Source organism: Hemitrygon akajei, chromosome 5 (assembly GCF_048418815.1).
Source record: "Hemitrygon akajei chromosome 5, sHemAka1.3, whole genome shotgun sequence".
Lineage (NCBI taxonomy): Eukaryota > Metazoa > Chordata > Chondrichthyes > Myliobatiformes > Dasyatidae > Hemitrygon > Hemitrygon akajei.
In genome coordinates this window covers 126292777-126304067 of record NC_133128.1, presented here as the reverse complement: position 1 = coordinate 126304067, position 11291 = coordinate 126292777, and the positions used below count along the sequence as shown (strand labels likewise).

General features: G+C 46.1%; 1 protein-coding gene across 1 annotated transcript; it reads left to right on the top strand.

The window, feature by feature from the left end:
- Positions 1–7161: 7161 nt before the first annotated feature.
- Positions 7162–7678, top strand: LOC140727369 (small ribosomal subunit protein uS9-like). Its single transcript, XM_073044644.1, has one exon. The coding sequence runs from the start codon at positions 7188–7190 to the stop codon at positions 7623–7625; it is 438 nt and encodes a 145-aa protein (XP_072900745.1). The 5' UTR covers positions 7162–7187; the 3' UTR covers positions 7626–7678.
- The last annotated feature ends 3613 nt before the right edge of the window (positions 7679–11291 follow it).

The window sequence follows — 11291 nt, the reverse complement described above, 5'->3', positions numbered from 1 at the left end:
TGGAGTGACGAAAGATGAGAGGTGACCTGATAGAGGTGTATAAGAGGATTAGAGGCATTGATTGTGTGGATAGTCAGAGGCTTTTCCCCAGAGCTGAAATGGCTAGCATGAGAGGGCACCATTTTAAGGTGCTGGGGAGTAGGTACAGAGGAGATGTCAGGGGTGAGTTTTTTACACAGAGAGTGGTGAGTGTGTGGAATGGGCAGCTGGCAGCGGTGGCAGAGATGGATACAAAAGAGTCTTTTAAAAGACTCCTGGATAGCTACATGAGAGCTTAAAAAAATAGAGGGCTACGGATAACCCTAGGTAATTTCTAAAGTACATGTTCAGCCCAGCATTGTGGGCTGAAGGCTTGTATTGTGCTGTAGGTTCTCTATGTTTCTAATCATGTATGCTGCTGGTATTGCTGCAGCACATGAAAGCATGGAGCTTTTGCTGGAGTTTAGAAGAATGAGGGGGGGATCTCATTGAAACCCATCGAATATTGAAAGGCCTGGATAGAGTGGATCTAGAGAGGATGTTTCATATAGTGGGGGAGTCTAGGCCTTGAGCACACAGCCTCAGAATACAAGGACATCGCTTTAATGTTTTCATTGGAGAGATGAGATCGGGAGCCTGACTTCAAGGTGGGTGTTGTCTTCTGAATTTTTCAGGCCTTCTGAATTCTGACTATTAATATAAATTATAATAAGGAATGTATTTCAATTTAATGTGTGTCTATATATAAAATAAGTAGTACAAAAAGAGAGCAAAAATAATTCACGGATTGGTTTATTGTCTGTTCAGAAATCTGAAACAGGAGGGGTAAAAGCGGTTCCTAAAATGTGAGTGTGTGTCTGCAAGGTCCTGTGCCTCCTCTCTGATGGTAATGATTAGCATCATTAGCATTATAGGGTCTCATCAGCAAGAATGACGAGTCAGCTTACAGAGAGGAGGTGCAGCGGCTAACAGACTGGTGCAGATCCAACAACCTGTCTCTGAATGTGAACAAAACAAAAAAGATGGTTGTTGACTTCAGGAGGGCACAGAGCAACCACGCTCCGCTGAACAGCGATGGCTCCTCGGTAGAGATCATTAAGAGCACCAAATTTCTTGGTGACCACCTGGCGGAGAATCTCACCTGGTCCCTCAACACCAGCTCCATAGCAAAGAAAACCCAGCGATGTTTCCTGCGTAGACTGAGGAAAGCCCATCTCCCACCCCCCATCCTCATCACATTCTATAGGGGTTGTATTGAGAGCATCCTGAGCAGCTGCATCACTGCCTGGTTCGGAAATTGCACCATCTCGGATCGCAAGACCCTGCAGCGGATAGTGAGGTCAGCTGAGAAGATCATCGGGGTCTCTCTTCCCGCCATTACGGACATTTACACTACACACTGCATCCACAAGGCAAATCAGCATTATGAAGGACCCCACGCACCCCTCATACAAACTCTTCTCCCTCCTGCCATCTGGGAAAAAGCACCGAAGTATTCGGGCTCTCACAACCAGACTATGTAACAGTTTCTTCCCCCAAGCTATCAGACTCCTCAATACCCAAAGCCTGGACTGACACCTTGCCCTACTGTACTGTTTATTATTTATTGTAATGCACTACCTCTACATATTGATTTAGAAAACTTTCCTGAACACATTTTACAAACTCTAACCCATCTAGACCTTTAACAGTATGGGAGTCCCAATCAATAAGTGAAAAATTAAAGTCCCCTACTATCACAACTTTATGTTTCGTGCAGTTGTCTGCTATCTCTCTGCAGATTTGCTCCTCCAATTCTCGCTGACTATTGGGTGATCTGTAATACAACCCCATTAATGTGGTCATACCTTTCCTGTTTCTCAGCTCCACCCATATGGCCTCAGAAGGCAAGCCCTCTAATCTGTCCTGCCTGAGCACTGCTGTAACATTTTCTCTGACTAGTAATGCCACCACCCCCACCACCCCCCCCCCCCACCCACCCTTCATCCCTCTGCCTCTATCACGTCTGAAACATTGGAACCCTGGAACATTAAGCTGCCAGTCCTGCCCCTCCTGTAGCCAAGTTTCACTCATGGCTACAATGTCATAAGCTGCCATTGAGCTGGTGCTTAGCTATAGTCATGGGTGTAGACAGAGGAGAGCTTTACCATCCTCCCTCTCTAAAACAATAAATGTTCTAGTCACCCCTCTGTCCTTGCAGCACCAATTCCCTTGCCGCATGTAAGCTTCCAAATCTGCCTCCGCTGCTTCTAAACCCCTCACATAGTTGTGAGTCAGCGTTCAAAGCAAAGGCAGAAAAGAACCCTATTTATGTATGATGACACCAAAAGAGGCTGCTCAGCCCATTATATTCATGCCAGCCCCCAACAAAACATCCCCACTTCTATTGCCCTTCTTATTTCCCTGCACTTGTGTAACTTGGTCCCAAGCAACACACATAACATGCTGGAGGAACTCAGCGGGCCAGGCAGCAACTATGGAAAAGTGATCAGTTGACGTTTTCAATCCAGTCCTGATAAAGGATCTCGGCCCAAAACTTTTCCCCCTTCACCCTTAACCTATGTCCTCTGGGTTTTTTTCTCCCCTAGCCTCAGTGGAAAAAGCCTGCTTGCATTCACTCTACCTATACCCATCATAATTTTATATACCTCTATCAAGTCTCCTCTCATTCTTCTACGCTTCAGGGAATAAAGTCTTAACCTATTCAACCTTTCTCTGTAACTCAGTTTCTCAAGTCCCAGCAACATCCTTGTAAACCTTCTCTGCACTCTTTCAACCTTATTAATATCCTTCCTGTAATTCGGTGACCAAAACTGCACACAATACTCCAAATTCGGCCTCACCAATGCCTTATACAACCTCACCATAACATTCCAATTCTTATACTTAATACTTTGATTTATAAAGGGCAATGTACCAAAAGCTCTCTTTACTACCCTATCTACCTGTGATGCCACTTTTAGGGAATTTTGTATCTGTATTCCTAGATCCCTCTGTTCTCCTGCACTCCTCAGTGCCCCACCATTTACCTTGTATGTTCTACCTTGGTTTTTCCTTCCAAAGTGCAATACCTCACACTTGTCTGTATTAAACTTCATCTGCCATTTTTCAGCCCATTTTTCCAGCTGGACCAGATCCCTCTGCAAGCTTTGAAAACCTTCCTCACTGTCCACTACACCTCCAATCTTTGTATCATAAGCAAATTTGCTGATCCAATTTACCACATTATCATCCAGATCATTGATATAGATGACAAATAACAATGGACCCAGCACCAACCCCTGTGGCACACCACTAGTCACCGGCCTCCACTCAGAGAAGCAATCCTCCACTACCACTCTCTGAATTCTCCCTTTAAGCCAATGTCTAATCCAATTTACTACCTCACCATGTATACCGAGCGACTGAATCTTCCTAACTAACCTCCCATGCGGGACCTTGTCAAAGGCCTTACTGAAGTCCATGTAGACAACATCCACTGCCTTCCCTTCATCCAATTTCCTTATAACCTCCTCGAAAAACTCTAATAGATTTGTTAAACATGACCTACCCCATGCACAAAGCCGTGTTGACTCTCCCTAATGAGTCCCTGTCTATCTAAATACTTGTAGATCCTAACTCTTAGTACTCCTTCCAATAATTTACCTACTACCAATGTCAAACTTTCCAGCCTATAATTTCCCGGATTACTTTTTGAGCCGTTTTTAAACAATGGAACAACATGAGCTATCCTCCAATCCCTCGGCACCTCACCCATAGATACCGACATTTTAAATATATCTGACAGGGCCCCTGCAATTTTAATACTAGTCTCCTTCAAGGTCCGAGGGAATACCCTGTCAGGTCCTGGGGATTTATCTACTCTGATTTGCCTCGGTAGAAAGCACCTCCTCCTCTTCAATCTGTATAGGTTCCATGACCTCACTACCTGTTTGCCTTATTTCTATTGACTCCATGCCAGTTTCCTTAGTAAATACAGATGCAAAAAAAAATTGTTAAGATCTCCCCCATTTCTTCTGGTTCCATACATAGCTGATCACTCTGATGTCCAAGTGGACCAACTTTATCCTTTACTATCCTTTTGCTCTTAATATACTTGTAGAAGTTCTTCGGATTATCCTTCACCTTGACTGCCAAAGCTACCTCATGTCTTCTTTTAGCCCTCCTGATTTCTTTCTTAAGTATTTTTTTGCACTTTTTATACTCTTCAAGTACCTTATTTGCTCCGTTTCCTATACATGTCATACATCTCTCTCTTCTTTATCAGAGTTCCAATATCCCTAGAGAACCAAGGTTCCTTATCCTTATTCACTTTGCCTTTAATCCTGACAGGAGCATACAAACTCTGCACTCTCAAAATTTCTCCTTTGAAGGCCTCCCAGTTACCAACGACATCCTTGCCAGAGAACAACCTGTCCTAATCCACACTTTTTAGATCCTTCCTCACTTCTTCAAATTCGGCCCTTTTCCAGTTAAGAACCTCAACCCAAGGACCAGATCTATCGTTATCCATGATCAAGTTGAAATTAATGGTGTTGTGATCACTGGAACCAAAGTGTTCCCCTACACACACTTCCGTCACCTGTCCTAACTCGTTTCCTAATAGGACATCTAATATTGCATCCTCTCTAGTCACTACCTCTACATATTGATTTAGAAAACTTTCCTGATCACATTTTACAAACTCTAACCCATCTAGACCTTTAACAGTATGTGAGTCCCAATCAATAAGTGAAAAATTAAAGTCCCCTACTATCACAACTTTATGTTTCGTGCAGTTGTCTGCTATCTCTCTGCAGATTTGCTCCTCCAATTCTCGCTGACTATTGGGTGATCTGTATAACAACCCCATTAATGTGGTCATACCTTTCCTGTTTCTCAGCTCCACCCATATGTCCTCAGAAGGCAAGCCCTCTAATCTGTCCTGCCTGAGCACTGCTGTAACATTTTCTCTGACTAGCAATGCCACCACCCCCCCCCCCCCCACCCACCCTTCATCCCTCTGCCTCTATCACGTCTGAAACATTGGAACCCTGGAACATTAAGCTGCCAGTCCTGCCCCTCCTGTAGCCAAGTTTCACTCATGGCTACAATGTCATAAGCTGCCATTGAGCTGGTGCTTAGCTATAGTCATGGGTGTAGACAGAGGAGAGCTTTACCATCCTCCCTCTCTAAAACAATAAATGTTCTAGTCACCCCTCTGTCCTTGCAGCACCAATTCCCTTGCCGCATGTAAGCTTCCAAATCTGCCTCCGCTGCTTCTAAACCCCTCACATAGTTGTGAGTCAGCGTTCGAAGCAAAGGCAGAAAAGAACCCTATTTATGTATGATGACACCAAAAGAGGCTGCTCAGCCCATTATATTCATGCCAGCCCCCAACAAAACATCCCCACTTCTATTGCCCTTCTTATTTCCCTGCACTTGTGTAACTTGGTCCCAAGCAACACACATAACATGCTGGAGGGACTCAGCGGGCCAGGCAGCAACTATGGAAAAGAGATCAGTTGACGTTTTGGGCCGAGACCCTTTATCAGGACTGGATTGGAAGAGGAGAGGTCAGAGTAGAAAGTTGGGGTAGGGGAGGAAGAAGTAAAAGGTGAAATCGGGGGAGGGGGAGGGGTGAAGTAAAGAGTTAGGAAGTAGATTGGGGAAAGTGATAAAGGGCTGGAGAAGGGGGGATCTGATAGGAGAGGACAGGAGGCCATGGAAGAAACGGAAGGGGGAGGAGCACCAGAGGGAGGTGATGGGTAGATAAAGAGATACGGTGAGAGAGCGATACAGGAAAGTGGAATGGTGAAAGAGGGTGATGTAGATTACCCAAACAGACTCACAGGTGAAGTGTCGCCTCACGTGGAAGGACTGTCTGAGGACCTGAAAGTGGTAAGGGAGGAGGTGTAGGGGCAGGTGTTCTCACAGGAGATTAGTGTGCAAACTTAAAGCACACGGTATTGGGGGTATGGTATTGATATGAATAGAGAATTGGTTGGCAGACAGGAAGCAAAGAGTGGGAGTAAACGGGACTTTTCAGAATGGCAGGCAGAAACTAGTGGGATACCGCAAGGGTCAGTGCTGGGAACCCAGTTGTTTACAATATATATTAATGATTTAGATGAGAGAATTAAATGCAGCATCTCCAAGTTTGCGGATGACACGAAGCTGGGCGGCGGTGTTAGCTGGGAGGAGGATGCTAAGAGGATGCAGGGTGACTTGGATAGGTTAGGTGAGTGGGCAAATTCATGGCAGATGAAATTTAATGTGGATAAATGTGAGGTTATCCACTTTGGTTGCAAGAACAGGGAAACAGATTATTATCTGAACAGTGGCCGATTAGGAAAAGGGGAGGTGCAACGAGACCTGGGTGTCATTGTACACCGGTCATTGAAGGTGGGCATGCAGGTACAGCAGGCGGTGAAAAAGGCAAATGGTATGTTGGCATTCATAGCAAAAGGATTTGAGTACAGGAACAGGGAGGTTCTACTGCAGTTGTACAAGGCCTTGGTGAGACCACACCTAGAATATTGTGCACAGATTTGTTCCCCTAATCTGAGGAAAGACATTCTTGCCATAGAGGGAGTACAGAGAAGGTTCACCAGATTGATTCCTGGGATGGCAGGACTTTCATATGAAGAAAGATTGGATCGACTAGGCTTATACTCACTGGAATTTAGAAGATTGAGGGGGGATCTTATTGAAACGTATAGAATTCTAAAGGGATTGGACAGGCTAGATGCAGGAAGATTGTTTCCGATGTTGGGGAAGTCCAGAACGAGGGGTCACAGCTTAAGGATAAAGGGGAAGCCTTTTAGGACTGAGATGAGGAAAAACTTCTTCACACAGAGAGTGGTGAATCTGTGGAATTCTCTGCCACAGGAAACAGTTGAGGCCGGTTCATTGGCTATATTTAAGAGGGAGTTAGATATGGCCCTTGTGGCTAAAGGGATCGGGGGTCTAGAGAGAAAGCAGGTACAGGGTTCTGAGTTGGATGATCAGCCATGATCATACTGAATGGCAGTGCAGGCTCGAAGGGCCAAATGGCCTACTCCTGCACCTATTTTCTATGCTTACAAGGATAAGTGCCAGGAGGGAAATCAGAGGTGAGGGACAAGTGGACAAGGGGGTCACGTAGGGAGTGGTAACTGCGGAGAGCAGAAAGCGGGGGAGACAGAAAGGTGTGTTTGCTTTCTAGCTGCTGCCGCTCCACCAGGAACATGCCTGCGAAAGGACCTTCGCAATCTGCTCAGGTTTTTGGGCGAAAGAAAACAGCGACTGCTGTTGCTCATTGCAAAAGGGGAAATGGCCTCATCAAAGTGAATGGCAGGCCTCTGGAACAGATTGAGCCAAAGACTTTACAGTACAAGCTGTTGGAGCCAGTTCTGCTTTTGGGCAAAGAAAGGTTTGCTGGTGTCGACATCAGAGTTCATGTGAAGGGTGGTGGTCACGTAGCTCAAATCTATGCTATCCGTCAATCCATTTCCAAAGCATTGGTGGCTTACTACCAGAAATATGTAGATGAAGCATCCAAGAAGGAGATCAAGGACATCCTCATCCAGTATGACAGGACTCTGCTGGTTGCTGATCCTCGTTGTGAGGCCAAGAAATTCGGTGGACCTGGTGCCCGTGCACGTTACCAGAAATCTTACCATTAAAATGTTTTATTTTGATTTGTGGCAAATAAATATCTAACTGTCAAAAAAAAAAAGGTGTGTTTGATGGTGAGATCCTGTTGGAGGTGACGGGACCTCACTCTACGTCATGTCTCACAGATAAACAGGAAGCTACAGCGGGAGCAATGGACACAGTAGTCCCAAGCCTTCCCATCAATTCCTGTCACCCGTCACCCAAGCTAAAGGTCAAGTTACCGTGGCCAGCTTACTTACTATCTTATCATTGTGGCGTGGGATGGAACCAGAGTTTGGCGTTGCCATGGAGAGGGCATGCAAGCCACACACAGATGGCTCATGAGATCATGAGCCTGAGTTACTGGAGCGAAGAGGCGGCAGCAGCAAATGCCAGCGAGAAACAACGCACTCTGCTGTGGGAACTCAGTTACAGGCCGAGACGCTGAATCAGGACCTGGTGTTTGTTTGGGCTTTTGCTCCAACGTCTAGTGTCTGTACTAACCACAGCGCCCCTACCCTGGGAGTGTGAGTGCGCTGAACTGGGCCGAGCTCCGGGAGTGGGTCACCAGTGCCGAACTGAGCCCACGTGAGCAAGAGCACAGTCCCACTCCCAATGTCAATGGGAGGAAATCGGCTCCAATGTCAGCCCTCCAAATCTACTCATCAGGGCGTTTAGACAAGATGTTCTTTCTCCAAGTCGAGCACTGGTAGAGATCGATTCTCAGTGGCTGTCTTTTTTTTTCATGAAGTGCTCATTTGTTACTGTAGAAAGGCAATGTATTCCATGGGGCCCCTGCACCCCACTTCCGCCCTCGCAATCCACTGCCACCGGTCTCCAGCAAACGTCTCCCCTCCCCACACCCACCACATCTCCTACCCTCCCATTCCACCTCCACCAGTCCTGGCTGAATCTGACTGTTAGTCAGCTCTGCGCTGGTCTTGTGGTGAGTGATTTACTATAACCTAGAGTCAAAGAGAGAACCATCTCTCACCTCAGTCCAGATCCCTGTCAGTGGACGGTCCTGTGTCTGGCCCAGTGTGACCCACAGCTCAATGTGGCCAGAGGTAATGAACCAACATAATTTTTTTTAATTGCTGAAGCATTTTATCTTAGATCTTAGATGTTTTTGTGAAAAGGAGACATCAAAAATCTCTTCGGGGATCTCCCCGTTCTTAACAACTTGTTTTCGATCTGGAGCACATAGCTGTTCAGCTTCAGAATGTGTTGAGTCATCAATGTGATGAGGTGGAAGGGCAGATTCTGCACTGAGAGACCCAAAGGTGCTGCTCGATCCCCGAGAAGAAGATTTGTATTCTCTCTGAGCTCCAGGAGCTCTCCCCTCTCTGCTCCTGACGTTGCTGGGAGTGCAGCGGCAACAGCCACCCGGACACCACTCCCGTTCTTCACCGAGGAATGCAGTTGCCACCCAACCAGACAGTGCAGCTCGGGGCAAGCAAGTGTGAAGAAACGCAAACACACGAGGAAATCCGCAGGTGCTGGAAATTCAAGCAACACACACAAAATGCTGGTGGAACGCAGCAGGCCAGGCAGCATCTATAGGCACATGCATGACTGACGGTACACATGCATATTGTATGGCTGTGTGCCTCCATGAGAGAGCAGGTCATCATCTTTCAAAAAAACATCTGAGAGTCAATGCGTAACCAATAAAAGTATGCATCTAAATCTCCTTCGTCCACGTTGAGTCACATAGGCCAGACGCTGACCCTCCACTGATGGGACCAGTGTGTGTGTGTGTGTGTGTGTGTGTGTATATGCCAGCTAAAGTTTGCTCTTGTAGCATCTCAGGAGATTTATTATCATCTCCACTTGAAAGTCTTTCTTTTTGCTGAATTTAAAAGCTTGTACTTGGTCTGAAGGGTTTGTAGGTTAATGGATGAAGATGAATGAGTGGAATTTATAATTACACATTGTCGAATTCAAGTTATCTACTTCTTGCAGCTCCATTATGTCTGGGGTGGCTAATTAGCATAGCGATTAACATAATGATATTGTAATGCCCACGATTACCAACTGGGGTTAAGTTCCTGCCACTGTCTGTAAGGAGTTTGTATGTTCCCTCTGTGACCACGTGGGTTTCCTCTGGGTTCTCTGGTTTTCTCCCACACTCCAAAGGTGTGCAGTAAGGGGTAGGGGGTAGGGTTAGTGAGTTGTGGGCATGCTTTGATGGCACCAGAAGCATGGTGGCACTTGTAGGCTGCCCAGAACAAGATGGAGGGGACAGTGTCAAGGTTCATCCCCAGCAGCTGCGTGACAGAGGACTCTCTGATCTACGGGCTGTTCCCGGGGACGCACACCGAGACCAACATCCGCTGCTGCTGGCAGATCATCAACTCGGTGAAAGACGCTCTTTGGTCGGCCCGAAACTTGATGGTCTACCAGCACACGGAGATGTCCGTGGGGGAATGCTGCCGACTGGCACATTCTCGGCTGCGGGAGTACGTGCTGAGGGACGCACTCAAACTCGGTGCAGCCACCGCAAAGGCCCGGTGGGGAAGGACCACGGTCTAGGGTTCTTCTCCCGCGGGAGTTGAGGGGTAGGGGGTCAGGGTGTATACCCCTCAACAAGTGTATGTAAATATGAAGTAACAGAGTGCCACCTGGGTGGCAAAAGTGTGGGAATGTAAAGGAAACATTTGTAAAGGACTGAGAGTCATTGAATGGTTTATTGTACATAATTTTAATTTTGAATAAAATATATTTTGATTAAAAAAAGAACAAACCTCACAGATTTGATTTGACATGAATGAGACATTTCATTGTGTGTTTTGATGTACGTGGGACAAATAAAGCTAATCTTTATCTATAAAGACCTCCTTTATTCTATTAGATTGTGATAAAAACCTGCAGCGATGATGTTTCTCTGAAAGGTAGGGGCTGTGAGAAGAGGAAGAAGAGATAGATTTAGTTGCAGGTCAGTTGATGTGTCAGTGAACTCCCTGGACACAGCATGGCTACGGAACAAGAGGAGGACATTCGCTCCATCCACTCTGGTCCTATGTAAAGGCAACCTGATAAGTCTCACTCTCCTCACACTGTTCCCAGAATCATTCTGTGGGAACAGAAACACAAATTAGCCTGAGAGTCGGCTAGGTCTAGAGAGAACCAAGGAGCAACGAGGGATTGTCTCATATTTTCTCGTCTAATCAATTGACTGCATTACCAGTAAACTAAAAGAAAAATTGAACAATATTAATTAGGCCTCGTCCAGATGAAGTATGGACAGATGACGGGAGGGTAATACCATTGCAATCACTAGTACGAAACATGATTCATTACTCTAAAGTTGGATCACCTACCTGGACACACATATCCAAGCTCTTCAAAGTCCCACTGCAAAGGTGTCATTGAATATTAAAGAAAAAACAAGCAACAACTCATCACCTATTGACGTTTCTGTATCGCTCTGTCCCCATCTCAGAGGACATTATTCCTCACAAACACACACAAGTTTCCACCTACCTTGACTGTGCGTCTTCCTGCCCTATCCTTATATAGACTCCATTTCATTCTCCCAGTTTCTCCCCCCCATTATGTTGCTCCAGTTATGAGACTGTCCTTACAGTTGCCTCAGATGTATCCACTATCATCACACAAACCAGCCTCCCCTCTCAACTCCATCTACACTTTCCGCTGCCTCGAGAAAACGGTGAATGTAATCAAAGACCCCT